Raw genomic sequence first — 27,967 nt, 5'->3', positions numbered from 1 at the left:
CTCTCATTGGCCCAGCGAGCTCCTCAGACACGATGACGTTATTCCTTTAACTGAATTACTGCTCCATTACACCGAGAGCAGAATCCACATTATTTTATTCTGCGACCAATCATTTCCTAATGTGTTTCAGCAGCAAGGCTATTGATCAGCGGCCTCTGAAGTACAAACACTCAGTGGAGTTTCTGTTGGCAGTGACATCTGATATCTGTCTGATTGTAGGAGCCATTTTTACTACAGCCAGCCTGTGTTCTCTCACAGATATTTGATGTATTGTTTTAGCGTCTATGTCGTCTGATGTGCAGGCGATGATGCTCGGTGATCACTACGCTTGAAGTTTACGCTCTCGGTGCAGTGATGCTGTCGTCTGACAAAAGGTACATCAGCATCATCGACGACTGAGCAGCTTCAGGCTGAAACTCGTCCTCAGCGCTCCACCACGAAAACTCTTGTAACTTGATTATTTATTCACTAGTCTGTGTTTTTGGTTCTTGTGATTCTCACATGAGGAGCTGCGACTGGAGTTCTGATCCAGTCCTGTGTCGTATGATGACAGTTAATCCTGTGTCATCATATGAAGTTTACTGTTAAACTATAAAGCGTCACGCCTCCACTACACGTGTTTGATAACCACACGTGAGCTGATTCATCGATAACGGAAGTTTTTACTCCCTGATATTGTTTATCGGCATTCGCCCCAAACATACAGTAAAGATCGGCCTCTAATCTTTATATTCGGTTAAAAACATCTGAAATACGCACGTGTGTTTTCATCTATTAATAGTAATTAGCACCAAAATCTATATACAAAATGGCATATTCCCTTTTTAACAGTCATTGAAGAGTAACAGCTGTAACGCAGACTAATCAGTTCCCGCGTCGAACGCTGACACTAAATTTAATCACCAAATGAAAACAGAAACTTCAACATATACAAAAACAAAGCTGACCACAGTTAAGTGTGCTGACGTCTGTAATAATGTTAAGAGTTGTCTGTGAGAAAAAGATGCATTTTAAAAAGACACTGAGGTAAACGTCATATCTACCAGGAGCTGATTTAAAGGACTAATCCGACCATAAAGACAAAAGGTGATCAGTGAGGAAACCTGCACACATGTTAGAGAAGTTATAACCAGAATCACATGAACTGTCTATGTTAAGTCTGATGGAAGACTGGAGGAGTGACAGGTTACAACATCTGTCCAGTGGTGACACTACAAGGTTTAGTTAGCTACCAGGAGATGATACACAGAGTCGTACTGGTTTCTGAGGTTGTTTAAATACAGATATATAGATGACAGATAACAGAAAAGGAGTCGATTTTAAGCTGACAACAGTTTTGCACGTCGCAGCGTCTCTGCAGGTGTCTGAAGAGCTCCTGCCAGCTTCAGGTGTGCAGCTGTGAAACTCCCAATGAAGGCAGAGAAGATGTTAAAGACTGTTAGCACCTTGTTGACTCAGAGGAGGCGATGTGGTAGTCGAGACCTTAAAGTGTGCGTGGCGTATTTTGAAATCATCATCCAGAGAAATGTCAGTGACAGGTGGGTCAGGTGTATCAGATGAAATATAAGAGTTACCCTCATTTAACCGTGTGTTTTAAATTCTCACTATTACTCAGCTCAGATTCCCTTCAGGGCTCTCAGCTCTGGTGCTTTTCGTCGGCGCTTCTTATGTCGCCTCCTGGCGGTGGCGTCGAAGCAGGTGACCATCATGACGTTGGCCTTGCAGAGACTGAGCCTGTCCTCCAGTCGAGCCATCACCACCTCAAGGGCCTCCAGATGCTCCAGGGAGTCCACCTCGAAGGTCTGCCACAGGTCGACTGGGGAGGGACAGCGAGCGGACAGTGGGTTAAAAAACATACGTAACGTAACAGACATAATGTGTTATAGTGTAGCTCTTTATCTGCTTTATCCCTGAAGACAGAGCTGAAACAACAGGCTAATAACTGACGAATCAGTCAACAATAAAATAACTATTTTGATCGTTTCAGTCATTTTTCAAGCAACAAAGCGTCTCCTGCTGCTTTTATTCATCATAAATGTTGCTCATTTAAAGAGGTCATATTCTCAGGTTCATACTTTTATTTGGGCGTCACAGTAGAAACAGTTTACATTAAAAAAAACACATGATTTTCTCTCATATCTCACATGGCTGCAGAATCTCTTTTCACACTGTGTCAGAGTGAGACATCTCGCCTCGATGTAGCCAATCAGAGGCAGAGGAGGGCGAGGTAGTGTGATCTAAAATAACGCCGCTGCAGCAGCAACTGTTTGTCTGCTGACAGACTGGAGTGTAAATATGTTATAATGAATAAATAAATATATATGTTTATATAATGCCTGTTATAAAGTGACACACATAAGTTAAAGAACACACATTCATAACACAATAAAGAAAAAGCAAAAACCCAAAAAGCAGAATACGACCTCTTTAATTAATACTAACGAGTCATCAGGCTCTTTGTGATATATTCAGCTGAGACATCTATACTGAACACAGTGATGATGATGATGATGATGATGATGATGAAGATGAATCATGGGCTGACTGACACTCTTGGTTCCACTTGGCGGGCTCCAGCATGAGGTTCTGTTTGACCCGCTCCAGTTCTCTCCTCAGGTTGGTGTATTTTGCTCGGACCTCTGAGATCCTCTGCTGCCGGTGCTCCAAAAACTTCAGCTTGGCGCTGAAACATGCCTGAACACACAAAACACACAAAACACAGACACACACACACATTTCACAACATTCATTTATATTTATACAGCACAAAGCAGTTTATATTAACTACTATTATCCTCATTAAAAATATTAATAACCATCTTTTGAACGTTAAGGTCTTATATTAAGGTTATTAGTAAACAGGTTGTAAGGTCCAAATAATATAAGATGCTTATTAACATTAATAAGATTATACGTTTTTATTAATATGAACATGAACATGTCTAGTTTTAGATTACAAGAAATTATTAATAAGCATTTATAAAATACTGGTTAACAGTTTATTGACTGCTTAAGAACACATTTATTAAGTTTAACTTCTTTTTATGTTAAGGTTTTTTTTCACCTTACAGATATAAAGTATATATCTTCATATATGTTATATATAAATAAATACTTTATTATGATTTATTAGCGGTTAATGATGCTTTCTGAAGCCACCAGATCTAAAGTGAGAACAGCATGAACTGTATAGCATGAACAAACAAGCGCTGCTGGAAGTTTAACTTTAATGAGATCAACCGTAAATATATGAAATAAAAAATATTCACTAGTTTCCTTTAAATAATAATGTGCACTACTAATCCTGTGTACTACGACACTACACTGCTGTACTATATTGTGCAGCTTTGGATCTTTTAAACAATGTTTCAGGACAACACGAGATTTTCCAGGAACATTCTGCTTTTTCTCTCATGACTGTAAAACTGTTTCAACTGTTTTCCAGGTTTTTTACCCACTGAAGCTGGAGATTGTAAAACTGTGGAAACATGCAAGTGCAAGGTGCATTTTCAAAGTGTTCAACTGAAAAACATACGGAGCCTCACTGCAGAACCGCCCGAGGAACCCGAACATGCACCGAAGGCGATTTTATGTTCTTGTGCTAATGAACGAGACGCCAGCTCGCTTATAGCTTTTGCAAAACATCCGACAAATCTGTCCACAAAGGTGGAGAGACGGGCAGCCGGTCCAAATCTCTTCAAACGGGCCGGACGAGGTGATCGGACGGGCTTTTTTTAGAGACTTGCATCAGCCACAGATTGTGTTCGCTTCTATTCGAGCATTTGAATTATTGATTTCTGTTGAGACGTTAAGAGATTTTCTACAAATGTAACTTCTGGAATATTTCACCACCAACCACCAGCTTCAACTGCAGACCCACACACACACATCACAAACACACACACACACACACACACATCACAAACACACACACACACACACACACACATCACAAACACACACACACACACATCACAAACACACACACACACACACACATCACACACACACACACACACACACACAAACACACACACACACACACACACACACACACACACACACACACACACACACACACACACACACACACATCACAAACACACACACACACACACACACACACACACACATCACAAACACCATGTCGGGGCAGAGAGGACTGACTCCTCTGGGGATTTCTCCAGGCTACTAAACATCATTACTGTCTGATCACACTAACTGTATTAGTAACTGACAGTTTAAACATCATTTAAAGGGAAACTATCAGCATGAAACAGTTAAATTTCTCCTAATATTCATTTGGAAATATCTCCCATAATCTTCATTTTCTATTTGTTTTACTTCTGGTGTTCTTCTTTGTCCTCTGTGGCAGCACTGACCCAATTTCCCCCCATGTGGTCATTAAAGTTGTATGGCGGCTGAGACCGGTGGAGGCGGGGGACGGTCTCAGGAGGCCGGGCCGCCTGTCAGGGGGACATTAAGTGTCCATATGCATCACATTGTGTTTTTCAAGCACATTTCAACTCCAAATGCACGACTGGAATCTTTTATTTAACCTCTACTAACCCAGCGTCAATTCACTGAGCACGCTATTCTTTTTAACGCTGCTTGGAGCTGTTGTCTCTGACAGGAAACCATGTGGCCGCTGCAGAAGTCGTGACTCTCTGAAGGGCAGCGACACCCTGATTTTTCATGAGTGACCGAACCAGACAAACACTTGATCTTTTAGCTTTAGGCCACAGCAGAAGGGGGATTTCATTTAAAGCGACACATTACAGCATCTGTAACACCATGTTGGTCATCATGGACATTTTAAACACGTGTGAGATTAGTTTTTTATTTACAATGGCCACAGCAACAATTTCTATGTTGTGTTCACTGACTTGCTATCTTAATTAATGTTCTCAGTCTCTTGTTACAACCTGAATATAAGATGAGAAGCAGAACAATTGAAAGTTATCTGATGCGCTGATATAAATATTCTTCCCCCTCAAGCCACAATCAAGAAGAGCAGGAATGAGTCCTAAAACCAGGAAGTGAGTTTGCATTTTCTTGCATTTCCCGTTTCATCGTCTGGAAGTCACGTCAACGTGATGGTCGGAAAACGGCATCGGTGTGCGGTTTGTTTATAGGTGACTGGTGATGATTTCTGAAGATTATCTGACTAAACAAAAGTTTAATTGTCATTAACTTTTGTATTTTACAGAGCTTCATTCTGCAATGATCCAAAATACGATGGAAAAATCTTGTAGGCTTTTTGTCGAGGGAACCAGGCCGATCCACACTGTGCAGTGAGCTACCATAGCTAATTTAATTTGTTTCAGACTCAGAGTCCAGCATTTGAAATGATTCATATGGTTATTTGGAAAGCTGTAGGAGATTATGAAAATCATGTGACTAAGACTCCGGCGGAAAAATACCTGAATATATCTTTTTTTTTTTAATACCTGCCAAGTTTTATCGTAGTAAACAATTAGCTGAAGCTAACATGATCTGCTGTCCAGGACGTTTATGAAGCGTTCAGTTACGTAGCGGCTGGAAATGAGACGCTGGCTAAGTTACAAGTTTCTATGTTAAGACTTTGCGAATACAAAAGTGCAGACAAAAGAGATTTGACAGCATGCAGAGCTCAGTGAATCCAGGGAATTTGCTCACAGAGTCCAAAATGGAACCAGCTGTCGAGACAAGTTTCCTGCAAATTGCACTTCGGGCTCTTCATCAAATCTGATGTGAGTATGATGACGTCGAGACACGTTCTACCAACGCTGCTAATCCCACCGGACGCCAGTAGAGGTTGATAAAGGTCATATTTTACATATTGCCTTTAAAACCTCTTTTAAAACAAACAAAAATCAAAATAAACCCAGCACCTGTTTGCCAGCACCTGCTCTTTTCTGCATCCTCTGCACATTGTCGATCTCATAGACCTTGATCTCGTAGGCCTCTGGGATTCCCCGATCCACCCAGCGAGACCGCAGACCACTAGCTGAACGTCTCAGGGACACAGGTGTATCATGGGAAAGACGACGCTGGTGAGAACCTACAGCGGGGCGAGGGCAGAAAGTGCAGTGAGATGCCGAATCTCCACCTGTTTCCTCGCTGCTCTCCCATGTCTCACATGACAGCAGATCTATCGGAGGATCGTTTCTCAGATTTGAGGTTCTCGTGTTTGGTTTGACACAAAGAGGAGCCACCGCTTGCTGCCACTTAATCAAAGAAAAAAAGTTTATTTATATTAACACCAATGAACGCTTGCAATAGATTACAATACATGATATTAAACTGTTGTCTGCAGATTATGATGTCCTGTTCTGAGATAATATACTCGTTGTGCTCATGAATCTTCGGTGCTGCTAACGATGTAAATGCCGAATCCTTGAGTCAAAGAGTAAAAGCTCCTCATTGTAAGAACATTTGAATATTAAATGAAGGCTCATGTCCCTAAGTGGCCTTCGATGTCCAGGCCATGTGCTCTGGAGTGGAGAAAACAGTTTGCCTGGGGGGCAAATGCATCTTTCCAGGGTTACCACATTATTCATAAGAGTCAAGACAGCAGGCTGAATGTCTCTGACGCTTCCTGGATTGACTCAGTCTGCCAGAAAAGGGACAGATAATGTATTTTTCTTTATGTGCCTGGAATCCTAAAACACACTGAGAATGTGTTTTAACTCTCTTTCATTAGAGTGCAGATGAGTTGATTACCTGACGGGACATTTGGGAATAAATCGAGACGCAGACAGAATTTAATCACCCAGTTAACTGTCGATTTAAGTTTGAGGTCTTAAAAGTCAATCAGGCAAAAGCTTCGTCTCCTGGTTTTAATTGCTACATTAGCAGTTTTCATCGTGTCCACCATATTCTGAGAAAACGCTTTGAGGAGCTCCTCGGTGTTTATCCATTATAATCCGAGTATTAATCCTCTGTTTCTGCCCGACACGCTTACATTTCTTCGAGTGCCGTCACTGGGTTCATATATTAATGATGTGAACTTAATGCCACTGACTGAAACTAGGTCTCACTGCGTTCTCCAGACATGTGACATCTCCACTCAGCGTCACATTAATATGTTATGTGGTCAAATTACAAACCGAGAAAAAATACAATGGTGGAATTTTCGGGTGGTGATATTTATGATTGGGAAATCGTCTAAATGTCCTGAGAAGAAACAAAATGTCAGCTTTAGCTCTAAAAAATGATCTTTGGAAACTGAAATGTCCATATGAGTGAACAGTTTTTCCTTTTTGATGACATATAATTCAAATAATCCGATAATTTGACTTCGGTTTCTCACAGTCTTCGCCTTTAACTGCATTACCATGTAACAATAATAAAAGAAGATACTGATACTGATGCTGTCCTGAAACAAGTGGTCGCTTTAAAAGAAGGAACATTAAGATGCTAACAGCATTTTTTGAGGACTACACATGCAAGACTGACACCTAACACCAACAACACTTCACTTGACACTCAGGTAGGTTCTCATTGTTTTTTCCAGAGGAGAAAGTCATCCGGTTCAGTTCATAAACGGGATGTTACTCCAGGTGTGTTTACCTGTGTTGCCTCTCCTGCGAGATGAGCGGCTGCTGCGAGCCACACTGAGCAGAGAGCCGCTCCTGTCGCTGACTGAGTCTCTGTTCGAGGTGCTGCTGCCGGTGGCCTCGCTGTCTCGCACCATGCTGTCGTATCCGCTGCTCACCATACTGTTCCTGTTTGAGAAGTACAGGGACGTCTTCCCCATCGCTGGGGGCAAATCTCCACTCAGCACACTGGTGGTGTCACTCGCGTGCCCACTCATGTGATCAGGCATGCGGGGAGCAGTCACCCGGGTGTATGGCGAGGGCAGAGCGGTCATGTGGTCCGGTCCTCCTGTAGTCGGGCTGGGAGCCCCCCTGTCCTTGAGGAGGTCTGAGAACCGGCAGTTGACAAACCCCTGGATGACAGATTTGGTGGATGAGCTTGTGGAGCTCTGGCTCGGAGTCCGGCTGATGGAGTGATGAGACCGAGGAGGGGAAGAGGAAAGGAAGGAGGACGTCCGCTCAAAGCTGACAGTTTTGCTGTCTGGGGAAAGACTGGCGCTGCGGTTGATGGAATGCCGCAGGCTTCTGTGGGGCAGACTGAGGTTCTTGATGCTGGGGGCCGACAGTCGACGGACTTTGGGGCTGGCCATCTTCAGCTTCCCCACAGCGGACAGCTTGGAATGGGAATGCCTTGCAGACTGAGTAACAGGTTCTTCCGGGGGGAAGAAGTGATGTAGGTGGCTCTGGTCAGACCGAGGATTCTTCCTCGGACTCCTGCTGGCCCTCGGTAAGGTGCAGTCTCCCTCATGACGTAATTTATAACCTCCCTTACAAGCCCCTTCATTGCTTCCCTTGGAGCTTCCCTTAGAGCTCACAGAGGTGTTGCTGCTGTCTCTATCCAGGGCCGAGACGTCCCTCGAGCTTCCTCCGAGGGAATTAGTCCTGGTAGCCAGCTGCTCCAGTTTGGCACTGAAAAGCCTGCTGCTGTTCTCAGTGGGTGACTTCAGCCTCATGTTATTCATTCTTTGATTTGGGGTCTCGAAGAAAGATTCAGCACCATTTCTGGGAACGGTACTAGCATGCTGTTTGTACTCTGCTCCATATTTCCGAGGCGAGGAGACGTGGAGGCTGTGGTTTGCTGTGTGCTGTCTGCCCTGCCTGCGCTCCAGAGTTACCCCTGGGCTACACGGGGTGGATGATGTCACCCCCCTCGGGTCCCTGTATCCGTCTGGCATGTAACCGCCGTGGTAGCTGTCGTGGTGGTTGGCATTTTGCCATGCCCTGGGCAAACTACCTGTTTTAAAAGAAGCAGCGGCGGTTTCTTGGCAACCAGGTGCAACACCAGATCTCTTGGGGGTATTCCCAACACGTCTGGAGGAGACTTCTCCCCCCTCGGAGCCCTTTGGACTGTTGGCGAGATAAACATGCTCCTTGTCTCTTGGGTTGCTATTGTCTGTGTTTCTGGGTCTCTTTCCACACACCTTGTTTTCTGCAGTTTCACCACAGAAAGTTGAATCTTCCAAAACCATTGCGTCATGACACGTTTTACTAAAAAGTGAGTCAGAAGTTTTGTCAGTCTTTTTGCCGTGTGCCTCGCTCCTTCTCTCCAGGGCCTTCTTATCGTCTGGACTTTTGACTTTACTCCCTCTGAGCTCAGAACGCGACTCGCATCCTTTACAAGCGTCGAGAGGAGTTTCTTTTTCAGCCTCACAATCCATGTCTGTATTAATCAGCATGGGGTTTATAAAGGAAGGTAAGAATTTCTTCTCCCTCTTGAACTGACGCTGGGGCTTCTCAGCGTCAGTCTCTGGTGCTTCAGACTGAACGACTGAGCTTTTGTTTGCATTACAAGAAGCTCCACCTGAGGATTCGTCGCTGACATTGCTGATTATCCTGATTGGTTGAGAGCTGGCAGAGCCCTGAACATGTGATTGGGCAGCGTCTCTGATACAGATGATGTTTCCGCCCGTCCTCCCTTTGTTCATTGCTCCGCTGATGGTCACCTCCTCCACCATAGAGAAGACGAGTTCATCTTGACCTTTGAGGTCCAGCGGCTGTTGAACGGTCACTGTGATGGTGGCCTTCATTTCTTTAATGTCCTCTTCAGGGGGGCGATTAGGTAATGCGTCTCCGATTATAACACTGGTAGCCAGTGAGTGTGAAGAGGAGCAGGAGGAGGAGGAGGGAGATATGGGGGAGCTCTTGCCGACTGGTGATGTCCTTTTGTCTGGTTTAAACCAATCAGCAGCTTCGGGACTCTCCTTTTTACTCGGAGGCTGATGTGCAGGGGAGCTTTTGACGGGCATCCCCTGAGCATCGGCATCAAAGTCCTGAGAGGAGAGCTTTTCATCCGACTTAAGAGTTCCATCTTTAGGCGGCTCCGAGCGACAGGTCTTATTACGACTCAGAGTTTGATTCAGCAGCTCCTCACTGGAACTGGTTGCACTGCACTCCTCGCAGTCATACAGACCTGAATCCTCTCTCTGAAAGCTGTCTCCAGGGAAGGCACCATCTGTCTGCTTCTCTCCAGCAGAGGTCTGACTGCAACCTAATCCCTGATTCAACAACATCTGTGGTGTTTCTGATGAGGCAGTGTCCGTCTGCTTCCCTGTTTCTTTCTGGGGTTGTGATTTGGGCTTGACATTGTTAACAGACGGCCCTTTCGAGAAAGACTTGAGCAAATCCATTGTTGTCTCGCTACCGTCGATACATCCCAAGCGCTCCTGAAGTTCAGCAAATGTGTCACATTTCAGACAGTCCCTCGCCGGCTGCCTCGGGTCAGCTTTCAGCACTTCGTTACTCCCTTGAACGGTCCCGTCGTTCTTCTTCTCTGCCTGCAGCTGAGGGATTCGTAGGAGCTGTTGGAGCAGAGCTGTAAACTCCGGGTCATCCATGTCAGCCTTGTTAGGATGCAGAGAGGGAATGATGGGCACAAATTCAGGTTGTGTCAGTCTGGAGATTGTTTTGGACTGGACCAAGCCGTCCGAGTCCAGTTGGATGACCGTGTCGCAGGACTGGTCGCTGCTGGAGCGCTCGTCCAGATCACCGCGCAGACGGAAATGAGGGACGTCAACGTCTACTTCATCGGTGGAGTGGAACGCCCGCAGGGACAGAGACGGTCCTCGATCATAGTCTTTAGTCAAACTCCTCCCAGTCGGAGAACAAGAGGTGGACTGCTGTAGGAGGAAGATGAAATGTGGAGTCAGTACGTACAGTAAATAAAACTCTGATGATCTCACTTCCTTTACAAGCCTTTAAAACGGTTTTGGTAGAAAGACATTTAAGGGACATTTCACCAAAATATCAAAAAACAGATTTTTCCTCTTTGATGTGATGTTATTTATCCATCTGAATTGTTCTGGGGTGAGCTGCCAGGCTTTGGAGATAAAGATGTCTCTTAACAGAAATCCTGACCCAGTTACTCAAGATAATCCACAGACCTGAACAGTGCAGATGGATAAACAGCTCAACACGTAAACAGATTTTGGGGAGAACTGTCCCTTTTTTAAAGGGCATGTTTTGTACCTTCGTCCTCTTCTGTGTCCTGCGGATGCGAGAAGCCATCTGGATGGTGGATAAGGTCTCTTGAAGGCGTGCCAGCGAGTCATCTACCTGAGCGATCACCGTGGTGTGGCAGTTTACGTGGCCCAAAGCCTCTCGAAGGAGCAGAGTCAGCTTACTACCCCTGAACGAGACGGCGAGAATGTCCGTTAACTCGAGGGGTCTTTATGTTTTAAGCTAGTATTAAATGTTAAAATCTTGATACAGTTAACTCTACAGCAATGCATGCAGACACTTTTCCACCAATCATATTCTGGAGTTACATTCTTACTTGCTGGGCGTTGTTTTCTGTCCACTTAGCAGAGACACGACAACAGGGCCCAGTTCAGAATAGGGAGGCTTGTTTCTGCTCATACCCCTGATACCGCTGCACACATCGATCATGGTCAACTTAGTGGGTCCACGTGAACCTACAGAGGGCAAAACATCAGCGAGCAGAGGAGAGTGTAAGTGCAAAACAAAAAAACCTCACAAGACAAGAACTGAATCGCAGTGAATTTTGGGTCAACTGTGTAAAATAACTCAGGGGGAAATTCAACGTGGGGGCTTTGAGCCGCCCTGGTGTTTGAATAATTCATTACAACCTTTGCCGATGGTGCTGCTCTCCGTACGAGGGGGCTGGACGTGGAGGGTGAAGAACATTACGGAGCTGTGGGACAGATACGTCACAAAGTCGTTGTGCCGACGCGTCGCGATGGCCGCGTCCAGGAGGGAAGCAGCTCGCTCAGCGGTGGGCGCCTTCACCCGGTTGTGGTTACGGAGCTGAAGGAAGGGAAGAAGAAAAGTCACAAAATATCACGTAAAGAGAGAAAACCTCTCCTGAACTACTGTAAATGTTGAATGTGTTTCCCTTTATTATACATCACTGTGTGTTTTAGTGTCAGACCACGATACTGGATTACTAAAATATCTAATTTTAATAACTGCTTCACCTTCTCTTTTGATTTTCTAGCCTTTACTGTCATGTTATTCACTCCATCAACAGAAGGTTTTGGAACAACGGCTCCGTTGGTGCTCTAGGTTTCATTTTCCCAGCGAGCTGCTCAGGGAGGTGCTGCAGCGCGGCGGCAGAGCGAGGGTGGAGATAATGCAATCAGATGTAAAATTTTATGGAATCTAATTGGTTTCACTCACGACCAGTATCATCTTCTCACATCCAGTGTCGGCCATTATCCAAACTGACTGTCTAAATGCACATTAACATTAGTAATCCAACAATAATGATGCAAAGCCTCAAATATAACTTCCCCCAAACATGAAATCTAAAACACTGAACGCTCCTACTGGAAAATGGGCTATTAATTTGCTTTTCAGACAATGAAGAAGGAGTGTTTTAGGATTATTGATTTGGTTCTCAGCTGTTAAAATAACTGTAAAACAACACGTACACGTACTGTTGATGAATTGCCAGAGAAGCAGAGCCAAGAACTTGTCATCCGTCAGCAAACTCTTAATACAACCTTGGCTCCCTTTTCTAGGACTTGGAACAGTCTTGTAAATGTTTCTGTGACTAATAAGCCTAATCAAATCGATTATTAAAGACGTGTTATTTTGTTTTATGTTCATCAAACAAATACAGCAACAACTGCTGTGCCCCTTTTTCCCCATAAAAAAACATTTTAGATCTACCTGAATCCCGTAGACGGGGTCCTCCTGAAGTCTGACGTGGGCCTTTGGGCTGTCCTGGACGCTGCCTGCCGAGGGGACGACCTCCCCCAGCAGGTCCCTCAGTGTGTCCTCCTCTCCACAGCACAGCTCGATGGCCGACACCGACACCGTCAGATCCGTCCAGGTCTTCTCCCTCCGCCGCTCGATGGCACTGTACAGCCAGGAGATGGCACAGGGAATCAGGCCGAGCTTCTGGAGGCTCTCACCGCTCCCCACCATGCTGGACCAGGAGCCTGAGGCAGAGCACACAGGTGTGAACTGTACACAGACACATATGTATATACAACCATATTACAGAAATGTAGGGATGCTGTGTGAAGGGTAAATAATAACAATGTATAAATCCTAAATTCGATGGCAGCAGCATGTTGGTGACAGCTGAAATGATTGTATTGTTGTATTTTTGTTTCATACAGCCAATGAATCTAAACACAAAAGCTACCTTACTACTGAAATATGAACTTAATGCATTAAAAGTCTTTAGTTTTTATAAATGCACAACATGCATCGCAGACACACACCCACTAAAACAGTTTGTGACGGACCGGTGCCGCTCTCTACCTCCGAGTGCACTTGTGCCCTGCATTATTTTTGTGTTATGGGTCTGTTTTTACCCTTTCTTGCCTTATCCAAACTGTAATCGAATGAGCAGAGGAGAATTGGTTTACTCCAATTAAAGGGGCCGAGCTGCCTGCCGTTATTCAGAGAGAATAGTATTCTGTGGAGGAGATTGATATCCCCTGGCTGCGGGCCACACGTAGTTTCTATTGGCCAACTAATTCAATCAGATTTACGGAGAGTGGCGTCATGTGAAAAAGCAGCTCCAAGGAGACCCTGTCCTTACCCCTGTTCCCGTGTGTGTGTGTGTGTGTGTGTGTGTGTGTGTGTGTGTGTGTGTGTGTGCGCCACAAACCTATTAAACCTTCACCGACGCTAAGTGCACGGGTCCATCTCTCTAATAGCAACATATTACAGTCCATTTTGGTTACAGTCCCCTCAGAGCTCTACGCCTCAGCAAAACACATTTATTTATATATATATGTGTGTGTGTGTTTTGTTTTGTGCACCATGCTGATGTGTTTATCAGGCAATGGGAAGCTTTTTAAAAAAACATACGTGTTGTATAATTGATGAGGAGGCTTTCATTTATAAAGGTGAGAGATGAATGACGAACACTTTTCTGTCACTGTACTGTGGGAAGAAAAAGGACAACAGAGAAAGAGCAGAAGAAGAAGAAGAAGAAGGAGGAGGAGGAGGACAAAAAGAGAAAATAGAGATGGGGAGGAAGAATGAACGATGGCAGGAGTGGGACAGACAGCAGGAGGAGGAGGAGGAGGAGGAGGAGGGGTGGATGGATGGATGGCCACAGATAAAAGCATCCCACTCCCATCTTGAGATTTTAACCCGTGGCCCTCTCACAGTGACCCATTACTCACCCACATCAGCGCATCCCAAACCCAGGACGCATCCATCGCTGCCGCTGAGCACGCAGCGGATGACATCAGCCAGGACGCCTGCACACACCTCGGCCTGGTCGGAGAGGACAAAGGACAGCGAGCGTCTTGTGATTCATCTTAAAAAGTACATCTGATGAAACGAAGGGAGCTGAAGCAGCGAGGGGGGGGGGCGATTCTGTAGATTCCCCTGGGCTCAGATACTGTACACAGAGCTCAGAGAAGGATGAATATAATTGATGCACTGTGTAATTGTGGTGGCTATCTGGGCCCTATCAGCTTTCAGGTCATCAGACAGAGAGAGCAAACCGACTGTGGTGTGTTGTGAAGAGAGGGGGAAAATATGTACTGAATGTGCCAGAAAGACGACACGCTATTAAAGGATCTGTCGATGTGAAACAACCACAGCGAGATGGTTAAACAGTAAGATACAGACACAAACACTGTGGAGCAGAAATCAGGATGAACCTGAGCCCTCACCTGGCTCGACTCCTGAGGATACGCAGCATCAAAATTGACGGTCTTCAGAAGGTTTTTGCCGTTCCTGTCGAGCGTCATCGTGGCGTGCGGCACGCTTCTGCTGCTCGGCTCCATTACGGTGACTCTTTTCTTGGACGGGTCAATCCGGAGAACAGGTGGTTGGCCTTGGCCCTCTGACAGCGATGGGCTCACCCTCAGCACGACTTTGACCTGAACACCACAGGAGATGGAAGCGTGCTGAACGTTACAGCGAATTATGACACGGCTGAATGGATGTCGGTGGACATTTATCTTCTCATCTAGTGTATTTGTTCAATTCTTTTGTTTATGCAAAAGTTAGCACACGTTCTGAAGTAACTCTACTGCTACCAGGAGGAACTGACTCATCTTTGGCTCCAGTATCCAGTTCTAAATAATAAATCCATTCCATCTACAGGCTGAGCCCTTTTTACACGGGTTGCTTTGGGAAAAGTAAACAGTATTTCACTCGTCCGTGTGTACACACCGTAAACATGTACTGTATAAACTACTCTGGGACACCTTGAAAAGAAAACTCCCATCATTTATTAAATACAGGGAGGCTCTGCTTCTCACAGAGCAACACGTGTGTGAGTGATTTCAGAAGAAGCCTTCGCGTTCGCTTCAACTTGTGAGACTAAATACCAGCAGCAAACAGAAACTTATGAAAAAGGAATGAGTTTCAAAACACAGCGGTTCAAAAATACCTTCATATCAAATTCAGCCAGTTCAAGACGTCTTTGAATCCTGTGGGTAAAGCTTCCTGTGAGTTCATATATGTGCTTGTATTAATACATCACTTTTTGAAGAGTGGCTCGAGACTCGATGTTTACCATACAGCGGTCTTAACTCAGAGGTCTGACATCTAATGCAGTTGTGAGAGGAGCAACAGTGAGATTTCAGCTCTGAGCTCCTGCTGCTCAGCCGTCGGAGGCTAAGATGCTGTTTCATGACATGTGAGTTGAGAAGGGAAATCGTGGCAGAGCAAAGTAGTAAATGTCAAAAAGGATTAGGTGTGAGCGATGATGATGATGAGCTGAAGAAGGCGTGCTGTGCTGTTGTAAATGTTTCTAACTGAGACGACTTCAGTGAGGCAGCTCGGTGCCATTTAACACATCTGGCAGTCGCTGATTTAAACATACATGCAAACATTAATGTTTTAAACCACAATTCTTACGTACTGCTCCTTTAAACTGGGCTACAAACAGAGACATGCTGTCTTGAGGCTGCAGCAGTCGATCCAGTAAAAGCAGAAAGCATGCGTGCACTTACGGCTGCGTGGCGATGCACTCCGCCTGCTATATTTCTACATGTCATGACATTAATTCCTTAATGCAGTTCTCTACAGGAAGCCTCGGGATTTTAGAGGCTTTACGGTCTTAAATTAAGTTAGGACCCGACTCAGACGGCATTTAACAAGGCTCGCAGGTCTTAGTCTGCAGGGAGACAAGACAGCATTCACCCCACAGAAGACAACGAGGTCTATTAAGGTTTATAAACCAATTATGAAATTATTCTTCATCAGGATTCAGGTCTGCAAGGTTGTAAGAAGCCCCGTGCGCTGCGATGATGAGTCGAATGAGGTTTTCCTGAAATGATCCAGGGCTGCATTACACCACGATGACATCATCGACAATTCAAGAACCTGAAGCCATGTTCCATCTGCCGCACGAGACGGCGAGTTCCCTCCGACGGTGGAGGCGTCTTCTCATCTCGCCTCCTCATAATTTTCGTCCCTTATGCAAGAAGCAGCTCCTCTACCGAACGTGTGTCAAACTCTGTTCATGAGGGTTAAATTATTCAACACGCCCACTTACGAGCGGAGGAAATCATCACACATACACAATCTGGCACACAGAGCTGAGTGCTCGGGCAGGTGTGGCCGACAGCGAAGTCTATCGGAGCCTTTATCTGTAACTCTAGACTGAACCCAAGAGTCCATCTATGTGAGACAAGGCGAGGGCCGGCAGCCATATTGATCAGCACAGTTTCTCCCAGAGGAGAGGAGAGGAGGGGAGGAACAAGATGGAGACATTAGCACCACATTACAGTGTATCATACAGAAGGAGGGTGATACAAGATCTCCTCCAAATTGACTGAGATCTCTTTACTCAGCGGTAAAAACACTTCCAAGGTGGTGGTCGAGGGGAAGAACAGCGGCACATACTTTCAAAGAGTATAAATGTATTTACACATCGCAGTTTGAGGCGCAAAGTGGCCGAGGAGATACCAGTCGTCTCACAGACGCCTGAACTGAGAATATTTCCTATTTGAGTTCATATTCGGGTGCTGAATGGTGCATTTGTCTGTCCTGCGCTGATGTGTGGTTAACTTCCTGTTTAGCGCCGAGCTAACTTGAATGAGGATAAAGTAATTTAATCTTCAGGCTCTTCTAGACTTTCCAAATGTTATCGGACCGGATGGCTGAAATTCTGACATTGAAATGAAACATTTTGCTGCCGTTGAGACGTTTAAAAGAATTTATCCACCGTTTCACAGACGCTTCTTTCACAGTGTTGTTGTTTTCTCTTCTGTTACAACTGTTTGTGTTTCTCATTTGTGACGTGAAACTCGACGTCAGCGATGTACAACGTGACGCTTCAGATAAAAATCACAGCAATTTTTAGCAGGTGTAGCTGCATTTAAAAGAAAGCTACATCTGAAATTGTTTCAGAAACCTGTGATCGTCATGTGTAGTCATGACAGTGGTGTTATGTTATAAAGTAATGTAAATAATGCTGTAATTCTCCAAATAAACACATTAAATTATATTTTTTTATGCTACGCAACACTAACTGCTACTGGCTACGGCTTCATACATACACATCAGCAGGGAATCATCATCTTCTCATCTGAATTCAATAAAAAGTGTTTTTCCCTAAATGTCAAACTATACCTTTAAGTATTTGATATTATAAATAAGAAGCCATCTTCCCTCAGGCCCCCTCAGTGGTGAGCAAAGAAGCATGTGTAATATCATACATACGTATAATGTGGCCTCAGCTTCATCAGTTTAATTTAATGACTGCTTAAATTGGTTCTTGAATTAATCATTTTTAAGATTTACTGTAATTATTACCAGATCAAAAACTGTGGTTCACTGAACGACTGACAGATCTGTGCCTGCTGTAAATCTAGTGGAATCTTGTCTACCTTGCCAACATTGGGTGAGTCTTTGGTTCTGGTGGCAGCTTGGAGCAGGCAGGAGGGGACGGGCGGTGGGTTTTTCTGGATCAGCTCCCTGAAGCAGGTGGAGAGATGAGCGGGAGCTGGATCGGAAGCCTGGCCTTTTTTCCTCGACGTCAGGTTGAGCTTCTCGGCCGCTCTACGGGGGGAAGAAGAAGGAGAAGAAGAGGCGGCATGTCACAGCACTGAAACTCACACTGCAAACAGATCACAGACATGCTGCTCGTAGAAACTCAATTTCACACACTAGAATTGCTGTTTTTAATATAAATATATATGTACCTGGCTAAAAGGGACATGGCGGCGGTGTTGGCGATGGTCACCACTCTGGAGATGTGAGGGATCTTGGAGCTTGTCTGAACGATCCCGGCATCACCGCAGCCCGGCGCAGCATCATCTGCAGCCTGCCCGGAGAGAAAAGCTCATTATAACAAAATCCAAATCTATAATTGCCCTCCTGCACCCAACGACCAAAAGGGGCTATTATCAGGGGAATTACTCTGGGGATGAGTGTGGGGTGCGTCTGGCTAAGTAGGGCATGATGCTGAGAGCACAGTGGGTTAAACACTCGCCATCAGCGTAAGTTCTCCAACAGCTCTGAGCTCTCCGAGGAGGAGGAGGAGGAGGAGGAGGAGGAGGAGGAGTGTGAGGGATAGTTTGTGATTGCAGCCTGAGTTTTAAAAACATGACTCAGATCTGAAGAGCTGCAGCAAACACACGGTCACTGCCTCTGACACACTCAAGCATCTTCATGTAAAGTAACTCCAACACTTGCACACAGCTGTAGCTCCGAGGTGTGTGTGTGTGTTTTCTATTTTCACATTCATTCATTCATAACTGGGCCGCGTGGAGCAGAACATGACCTATTCAGCATTCGGATGCTTACGACTCAACGCGGAGTCACCGAGCGCTGCCGCAGGACACAAAGCCAACATCTCCCTCTATTACTGTCCTCTGATGCTGCTCTCCAGCTCCACGTCTTGTCCACGTCTCAGCCTCAAGATAATGACATCAGCTCAGTAGTGTTTGACCGTAAACCGCCAATTAGTGCCGCAGGAGGACTGCAGTGGTTGATAGTTTGGAAGGAGACTCGCGGGAGGACAGAGACGGGGGGCTCAGTTAATATACGTATCCAACGGTAATATGGATGATGTACAGTTACTGCATCCCTCCTCCTCCTCCTGTCCTCTCCTTGACTCATGCGTTCTGTCATAACCTTTTTGTATCTTCTTGTTCTCGTTCTCTCCACTCGGATTTCTGTCTCTGCTTAATTTTCTCCTCCACTCCGTCGCTTTAAACCGTCATTTCTTCTCCAGTTTCATCTCATCTTAAACATTTCTATCTCTCTTCCTCTGCTGTCCATTTTTTCCTTAACCCTCCCTCCTTTCCGTCTCCTCACTCTCGTATCGCTTCACGTCAGCCACATAAACCCGTATCGATCGGCTCTCGTACTGGACCCACTTGGCTAATTTCTCATACGGTCTCACAAAGCCCAGGACAGTTTCATCTGAGTAAGATGTCTCATTGTTATGGTTAAATATGATGGGAGGTATCTATTAAGAATAATAGGTTAATTACAATGCAGCTCTCAGGACTATTTCAGTCACCAGCCCCCTTCTGTTGTTGTTGCTCTCGCACGTCACTCAAAGTCAATAACTGTGTCATCGTTTGAAATTTGAAGTAATTTAGTAGAATAGATCCTCAATCTCAGACAGAAGTAGACGAAAGCAGACCTCTTTTTTCATTTTCTGGCTGACAAACATCGATTCTGTCTCCTTTGCTCCAGCAGATATATATCAGCTTGCTAATTAAGCTAATGCTAGCTCCATGACTAGAATGACAATGTGTTCGGATGAGTCAATGTTTAGAGGTTCGAGCTGAAAACACAATTTGATCATTTCTTGCTAAACACGGCTTGCATATATAACAAAGCATCGTGACAACTGAAGCACCAGCGACACTTTTAAGGCAAGAGCAGAGCTCACTAACAACAGAGCTCACTAACAGTAGAGCTCACTAACAGCAGAGCTCACTAACAGTAGAGCTCACTAACAGTAGAGCTCACTAACAGCAGAGCTCACTAACAGCAGAGCTCACTAACAGCAGAGCAGAGCTCACTAACAGCAGAGCTCACTAACAGCAGAGCAGAGCTCACTAACAGTAGAGCTCACTAACAGCGGCGCTCACTAACAACAGAGCTCACTAACAGCAGAGCTCACTAACAGCGGCGCTCACTAACAACAGAGCTCACTAACAGCAGAGCTCACTAACAGCAGAGCTCACTAACAGCAGAGCTCACTAACAGCAGAGCTCACTAACAGCAGAGCTCACTAACAGTAGAGCTCACTAACAGCAGAGCAGAGCTCACTAACAGCAGAGCTCACTAACAGCAGAGCTCACTAACAGCAGAGCTCACTAACAACAGAGCTCACTAACAGTAGAGCTCACTAACAACAGAGCTCACTAACAGTAGAGCTCACTAACAACAGAGCTCACTAACAGTAGAGCTCACTAACAGCAGAGCAGAGCTCACTAACAGCAGAGCTCACTAACAGTAGAGCTCACTAACAGCAGAGCTCACTAACAGTAGAGCTCACTAACAACAGAGCTCACTAACAACAGAGCTCACTAACAGTAGAGCTCACTAACAGTAGAGCAGAGCTCACTAACAGTAGAGCTCACTAACAACAGAGCTCACTAACAGCAGAGCTCACTAACAGTAGAGCAGAGCTCACTAACAGCAGAGCTCACTAACAGCAGAGCTCACTAACAACAGAGCTCACTAACAGTAGAGCTCACTAACAGTAGAGCTCACTAACAGCAGAGCAGAGCTCACTAACAGCAGAGCTCACTAACAGCAGAGCTCACTAACAACAGAGCTCACTAACAGCAGAGCTCACTAACAGCAGAGCTCACTAACAACAGAGTTCACTAACAGCAGAGCTCACTAACAGCAGAGCTCACTAACAGTAGAGCTCACTAACAGCAGAGCAGAGCTCACTAACAGCAGAGCTCACTAACAGCAGAGCTCACTAACAGCAGAGCTCACTAACAGTAGAGCTCACTAACAGTAGAGCTCACTAACAGCAGAGCAGAGCTCACTAACAGCAGAGCTCACTAACAGCAGAGCTCACTAACAGCAGAGCTCACTAACAACAGAGCTCACTAACAGTAGAGCTCACTAACAACAGAGCTCACTAACAGTAGAGCTCACTAACAACAGAGCTCACTAACAGTAGAGCTCACTAACAGCAGAGCAGAGCTCACTAACAGCAGAGCTCACTAACAGTAGAGCTCACTAACAGCAGAGCTCACTAACAGTAGAGCTCACTAACAACAGAGCTCACTAACAACAGAGCTCACTAACAGTAGAGCTCACTAACAGTAGAGCAGAGCTCACTAACAGTAGAGCTCACTAACAACAGAGCTCACTAACAGCAGAGCTCACTAACAGTAGAGCAGAGCTCACTAACAGCAGAGCTCACTAACAGCAGAGCTCACTAACAACAGAGCTCACTAACAGTAGAGCTCACTAACAGTAGAGCTCACTAACAGCAGAGCAGAGCTCACTAACAGCAGAGCTCACTAACAACAGAGCTCACTAACAGCAGAGCTCACTAACAGCAGAGCTCACTAACAACAGAGTTCACTAACAGCAGAGCTCACTAACAACACAGCTCACTAACAGCAGAGCTCACTAACAGCAGAGCTCACTAACAACAGAGCTCACTAACAGCAGAGCTCACTAACAACAGAGCTCACTAACAGCAGAGCTCACTAACAGTAGAGCTCACTAACAACAGAGCTCACTAACAGTAGAGCTCACTAACAGCAGAGCTCACTAACAGTAGAGCAGAGCTCACTAACAGTAGAGCTCACTAACAGTAGAGCTCACTAACAGTAGAGCTCACTAACAGTAGAGCAGAGCTCACTAACAGCAGAGCTCACTAACAGTAGAGCTCACTAACAGCAGAGCTCACTAACAGCAGAGCTCACTAACAACAGAGCTCACTAACAGCAGAGCTCACTAACAGTAGAGCTCACTAACAACAGAGCTCACTAACAGCAGAGCTCACTAACAACAGAGCTCACTAACAGCAGAGCTCACTAACAGTAGAGCTCACTAACAACAGAGCTCACTAACAGTAGAGCTCACTAACAGCAGAGCTCACTAACAGTAGAGCAGAGCTCACTAACAACAGAGCTCACTAACAGTAGAGCTCACTAACAGCAGAGCTCACTAACAGTAGAGCAGAGCTCACTAACAGCAGAGCTCACTAACAGTAGAGCTCACTAACAGCAGAGCTCACTAACAGTAGAGCTCACTAACAACAGAGCTCACTAACAGTAGAGCTCACTAACAGCAGAGCATCCTGAATGAATAAAACACAGAACAAGGATCAGCTGTTATCATGGAAACTGCTGGTTTGGATTAAGTGAATGGATGCGAAGGAAGTCGCGCCAAAGGAAATCTATCATGGGTGTTTAGAATATAGGTGAATATACTGTGTTATATTAATTATGATTAGGAAAAATGTTGTACTGTACTTGGACAAAAAGAAAGACTTGGTCAGCCTTGTCCTTGTTTTCTTCTGTTACAAGAGGAAAAATTCGAACATGATGAGTTTGGCCGGAGATGTGGATGTGCTAGCAAGAACCGGGCTTTGTGTAAAATCACCAGATGTTACGTTAGCTAAGTACGTTTCTGCAAAACCTCAGATCAAACTTAACGTTTCATTATGTCCCAACTTGACGTTTGTTTAGGTTCACTTTCCCTTTGCTGTCCTGTCACAGCGCTGTGCTGATGGTCTGCTGAGGTTTAGGCCCAAAAAACAAAAACACAGCTGCAGATGGTCCGACTTTGTGCTCAAAATAACCGACTCATCTGGAAAATCTCCCCACGGACTCGAACTGCTGTCGCACATTTCCACCACCTTCCTCTCCACCTCCTGATGTGAAAGTCGGCTAATAAGCAGACGTTTCTGTGGTTTAACCGCGAACATTATATTCTGGTGACCGGGCTGCTGTAAAATAACGCTGGGGGTTAAAACACTGAGTGCACAGTAAGTTAGGGAGCTGGAGGTGATAAACACCCTCTTTAATCAATCCTCAGCACTTTTGCTGGTGTGATTTGGAAATCCCAGGAAGCCCACAGTTGCTAAGCTATAAGAGGGGTTAAGTGAGTGGCTAATTATTATAAATTCTCTGTCAACCAGGTCACATGATATCTAAGTGTTGGCTGTATGTGGATGTGAAGTGATCCCACCCAGGCTGAATGAACAGCATCATATAAAACACTCACCTCTCGCAGGTTTATAACCTTTTTCATTTGGGGCTTCGGGGGGAGGGAAGGTGGTGCTCAATCCTGCCCAGCTTCCATCACAGTAATGCATATTTCACCGTCCGCCCTGTTAAATATGACCAACCCCCTCTCCTATTGATCACAAGTGCTTTTTGACTGGCTGGCTTTTATGACAGAGGTAAATCATGACCCAATTCCATTCCATTAGTAAAGTACTTTTAAAACAAACGTCCCCGGCCGTGGGATCTAAGTAGGCTCTGATTAGGCACAGTGAGTTATTGCTCTGCTGACACAGGCGCCCGTAAAGATGGACGTCACCCACAGAGCTCATTAAACACAAAATGCTCACTAGGGGATGTGCTATGTGTGATTTAGTGGTAGGAGGAGGCTTTTAGGGGTACCTGACGATGACCGTGGATGGTGACACCGTCAGTGCTGGACGCAGATTTAGACGCAACCAGCTGCTGCTGCTCCTCCACCCAGCGGTCCATGTCGGGGTTGCCGGGCTTGGGTCCCCTCCGTCTGAGGGTTTGAGGGGTCCTCTGCGGCGTCCTCGGGCTTCTTGGGCTGTGAGGACTGTGTGTGCGACTGCGGGACTGATGCACAGCCGTGATGGCAGCTTCCCTCGAAGATCGGTCTCCATGCTTTGTCTCACTTTGTCCCAGCAGCGTGCCGGTGCTAAAGCTGTGTTCAAAGGGGGGCTTAGCTAATGACTGACCCCTGCTCAGAGCCAAGTGGACCGCCTCGTGTTTGAGCTGGTTCAGGTTTACACCGCAGGCGCCGCACTCACCCTGCTCCCTCTCCCTGTCCCGGGACTCAGTGGCTGAGCGACTATGGACTCGAAGGTTGTCATGAAGAAATGCAGACAGATCGCTGGAGTCCTGCAAGATTACAAAACAAAAGTAGCAGAAATGATTTCACTTTTACTGCTGCAAACAAAAGAGAGCCGATCAGAGCAGACCTTCCCGTGAAGAAGATACAATAACAAAACCGATCTGCTTTGTTTGATATCTGATTTACATGAATGATCACTGAACAAATGGAACTGAGTCGTGGGAAGCCACCGAAAGCAAATCTTAGCACTTAGCGAAGTAATCATGGAGTCAGTAGTATTGATTAAAACTGCCCGTCATCTTTAAATGTGCAGTAAGCAAAGAACAAAACACTTTAGAATAAAATAATAGTGTCATAAATCTCTGTTGTTCACCGCCTACAACATGTTACCACACAGCGAAGGTTGCAGGAGCATTTTTTATTGTTCAAGTTGTGTTTTCTTTCTGTCACGTCAGGATAATTTAACCAGACAGTTGTTGTCAGTGGAGGCTAATAATCAAGTTCAGTTTAGACAATTCTGACAACATGACATTTGGAAAGGTGTAAATCCCACCACCACTTCAAAAGCTTCTTTTTTTTTGACATCCGTGTTCCCGACACGCTGTCAAATCTAACAAACATGAACATCAAACAAATCAAACTCTTCATGCTGACAGAGATTCTCTCCTGACACACTCTTCAGTCTGAACAGCTACCAACATCCAACTCCTCCTTCACCTCCATCCATCCATCCTCCATCCATCCATCCTTCATCCATCCATCCATCATCCATCCATCACCTCCATCCATCCATCCTTCATCCATCCATCCATCCTTCATCCATCATCCATCATCCATCCTTCACCTCCATCCATCCATCCTTCATCATCCATCCATCATCCATCCTTCACCTCCATCCATCCATCCTTCATCCATCCATCCTTCATCCATCCATCCATCCATCCATCATCAATCCATCCTTCATCCATCCATCCATCCATCCATCCATCCATGTATCCATCCATGTATCCATCCATCCATCCATCCATCATCCATCCTTCACCTCCATCCATCCATCCTTCATCCATCCATCCATCCATCCATCCATCCATCCATCCATCATCCATCCTTCATCCATCCATCCATCATCAATCCATCCATCCATCCTTCATCCATCCATCCTTCATCCATCATCCATCCATCCTTCATCCATCATCCATCCATCACCTCCATCCATCCATCCTTCATCCATCCATCCATCCATCCATCCATCCACCATCCATGTATCCATCCATCCATCCATCCATCATCCATCCTTCACCTCCATCCATCCATCCTTCATCCATCCATCCATCCTTCATCCATCCATCCATCCATCCATCATCCATCCTTCATCCATCCATCCATCCATCCATGTATCCATCCATCCATCCATCATCCATCCATCCTTCATCCATGTATCCATCCATCCATCCATCATCCATCCATCCATCATCCATCCATCCATCCATGTATCCATCCATCCATCCTTCCAGCTCCCAGCACATTGACAGTGACTCATCGTCCTCTGGCGGAGCTCCAAATAACAATTATGTAAAACAAAGTCATTAAAACTTAAAATCCCTCCTGAGCTACTTTCTAACTGCACATCTCACTTCACAGTTTTTGGATGTTTTGCATTTTAAGATCTGCAGACAGTTGAGTGGCCGGACTTTCCATCTCCAGCGAGCCCGTCTCAACAAGATGACGTTACAGAAGCCTCGATGCTTTTGAGAAATTGTGTTCGGATCAATAAACCTGCAAAAGGAGCGAGCCGGCTTATCAGATTTCTCCTGCCTGCCGTGTCTGTGGCCACAAGACAGCATCTCTCCTGCTGCTCCGGCCTGTGGTAGCTGTGCCCCATCCCACTTAAGAGGACAAAAATAAAATAGTCTTCCCTCGATGGGGAGCGCTGTGGAGATGACACGCGGATGTCGGAGATGAAATATTCATGCCCATTTGAAAACCACTCGCACACGAATGGCACTGGTTTTAACTTTGTCGATCGGAGTGTGTTTGATGGATGTTAGCGGTGACAAATGTACAGATGGAGGCCGACCGGTGAGCCCACATGCACTTTACAACACATCGACACACAGCGCTCACACATACTGCAAGAAAATGTGTTCAAAAGGGAACAAATTCTACATGTTTGTGATCATATCGGTGCTGCAACTCATGAGGAGTTCTTTCTGTGAAGCTCCTTTGGTCTGAAAAATGTCCTTCACAGTTTCCTGCAGACGCAGCTGACGTCTTCACATCGCTTGTTTTATCAGACCGACACTCCAAACTAGGGCTGCGACTATTAATCGAGTCTCCGTTTCTTAAACGTAAAGATTCACGGCAGTAAATGAAAAGTCTGCTGAGGTTTTGGAGCGTTGGTCGAACAAAAGGAGCAATTCAGAAACTGTGATGAGCATTTTACACCAACAATAAACCAAAAACCAACCATGTTAATGATCAATCATTAATCGATGAATCACGGTTATGAATTTAACTGATAAGAAATTAATTAATAGACAATCAGAGACGGGCACAAACGTATCAAAAGGTATCTTATAATCACAGATTACAGCGATTGTTTCTCAAACATATCCAAATAAAATATAAAATACTGGAATGAAAAAATGTCCTTAATTAAAATATAAGTAGCTCTTGATTTAAAAGCTACAAAAAGACAAACTGATGTTATTACATTAAAGAGATTTATTAGCCTCAGGCAGTAAAAGTTCATTATTTTGTGTTATTTACTTTATTAATCAACATAACGCTCATCTGATCATCTAATGTAGCATCTCCAACAAAAACAGATCAAGTCAGTGGTTTAAGATGATAATCGATTAAAGAAATTACTTTAAATGAACGGCTCTGCTCCTGACCGCTAGATGCACCCACAGCTGAGCTAACAAGCTAACAGTTAGCAGCAGTTAGCAGTGACTCTGCTGAAATGCTGCCTCTCTCTCTCTTTTTTTTCTTTTTTCTTTTTTTTTTTTTGCCTGAAGCAAATTCTTACATATTGCACCTTTAAGATTAGCACATTTTGGTCATTTAGCTTCAATTAGCACTTTAATGATAAGAATCACTGCTGATGAATGTTCTGTATTGTTTATTTATTATACTTATACTCTATAATATATAATAAACAGTGTGTTTTTATTGATCTACCAACTACTCCCCTGTACCACCACCTGCTGAGACACGCGTTCACTCCCATCAGCTCCACTTTCACAGTATTTTCTCCTCTTCCAGATTATAATTTCACATGTTTAATCCTGAGAGCATCCTCGCTACATGCTGCTGCTCACTGACCTTGCAGGAGAAGTGATGGTGCACCGCCAGACTCAGAGCTTGTTTCTTCAGAGCCACCAGGGTCGCTGAACACTTTTCACAGCGCGCAACTTTCCTCTCGCAGCCTCGACTGTATCCTCGACTTACGGTCCCGCTTCCGAACGACATGGTGCTCCTGATGCGGTCCCCTCCGGCTCCAGGGAGGGACGCGTACGACGGGACAGCGGCCGCTCTCTGGCACATGCTCCGCTGCGGGTCTCCTCTGGTCCCCCCTGCGCCCTCAGGAGCCGGACGCTCCCTGGACTGGCGGTCGCTCCCGGTGCCACTCGCAGAAAAGCCGACTTGTTCGCAGTGATGCTGCACTTCTGAGCTCTGGCAGATAAATCATCATAAATAAGGATGTATGTGGGCTTCGGGCTGTGGGAAATTAGATATGAATCGACGTGGGAACTGTAACCACACCCATGTGTTTCTCCAGCAGGGCAACTACATCACTGTGATGTATTAAAAACTCTAATAAACACCAACAGGTTTTTTAGTTTTAACAAGTTTGAACACATTCTCGTTGATGGTGAATAAATGTGACTCACCCAGTGTGAGGCAGGCAGTCTCCCTCCTCTTCCAGTCAGAGATGACAT

The 27,967-nt window shown here is 45.3% G+C and overlaps 1 protein-coding gene across 2 annotated transcripts; it reads right to left on the bottom strand.

Moving 5' to 3' along the window:
• Window positions 1-1,584: 1,584 nt before the first annotated feature.
• On the bottom strand, window positions 1,585-27,967 carry LOC119012852 (kinesin-like protein KIF26B). 2 transcript variants are annotated; one of them, XM_037087038.1, is made up of 15 exons: window positions 27,920-27,967; window positions 27,351-27,701; window positions 23,591-24,070; window positions 18,170-18,291; window positions 17,855-18,026; window positions 14,684-14,893; window positions 14,186-14,279; window positions 12,711-12,982; window positions 11,666-11,843; window positions 11,353-11,491; window positions 11,046-11,205; window positions 7,555-10,696; window positions 5,874-6,043; window positions 2,550-2,694; window positions 1,585-1,816 (listed from the first exon to the last, which is right to left on the bottom strand). In XM_037087038.1, the coding sequence occupies exons 1-15, from the start codon at window positions 27,965-27,967 to the stop codon at window positions 1,617-1,619; spliced, it is 5,883 nt and encodes a 1,960-aa protein (XP_036942933.1). In that variant the 3' UTR covers window positions 1,585-1,616. The 2 variants fall into 2 exon arrangements, with proteins under 2 accessions (XP_036942933.1, XP_036942934.1); XM_037087039.1 differs by lacking the exons at window positions 27,351-27,701; window positions 27,920-27,967 and having other exon boundaries at window positions 1,631-1,816; window positions 5,888-6,043; window positions 23,591-23,735.

The sequence above is a fragment of the Acanthopagrus latus genome, chromosome 22, assembly GCF_904848185.1.
Source record: "Acanthopagrus latus isolate v.2019 chromosome 22, fAcaLat1.1, whole genome shotgun sequence".
NCBI classification, from domain to species: domain Eukaryota; kingdom Metazoa; phylum Chordata; class Actinopteri; order Spariformes; family Sparidae; genus Acanthopagrus; species Acanthopagrus latus.
Note: the sequence above shows the minus strand (reverse complement) of the source record. Positions and strands in the feature narration are given on the sequence as shown.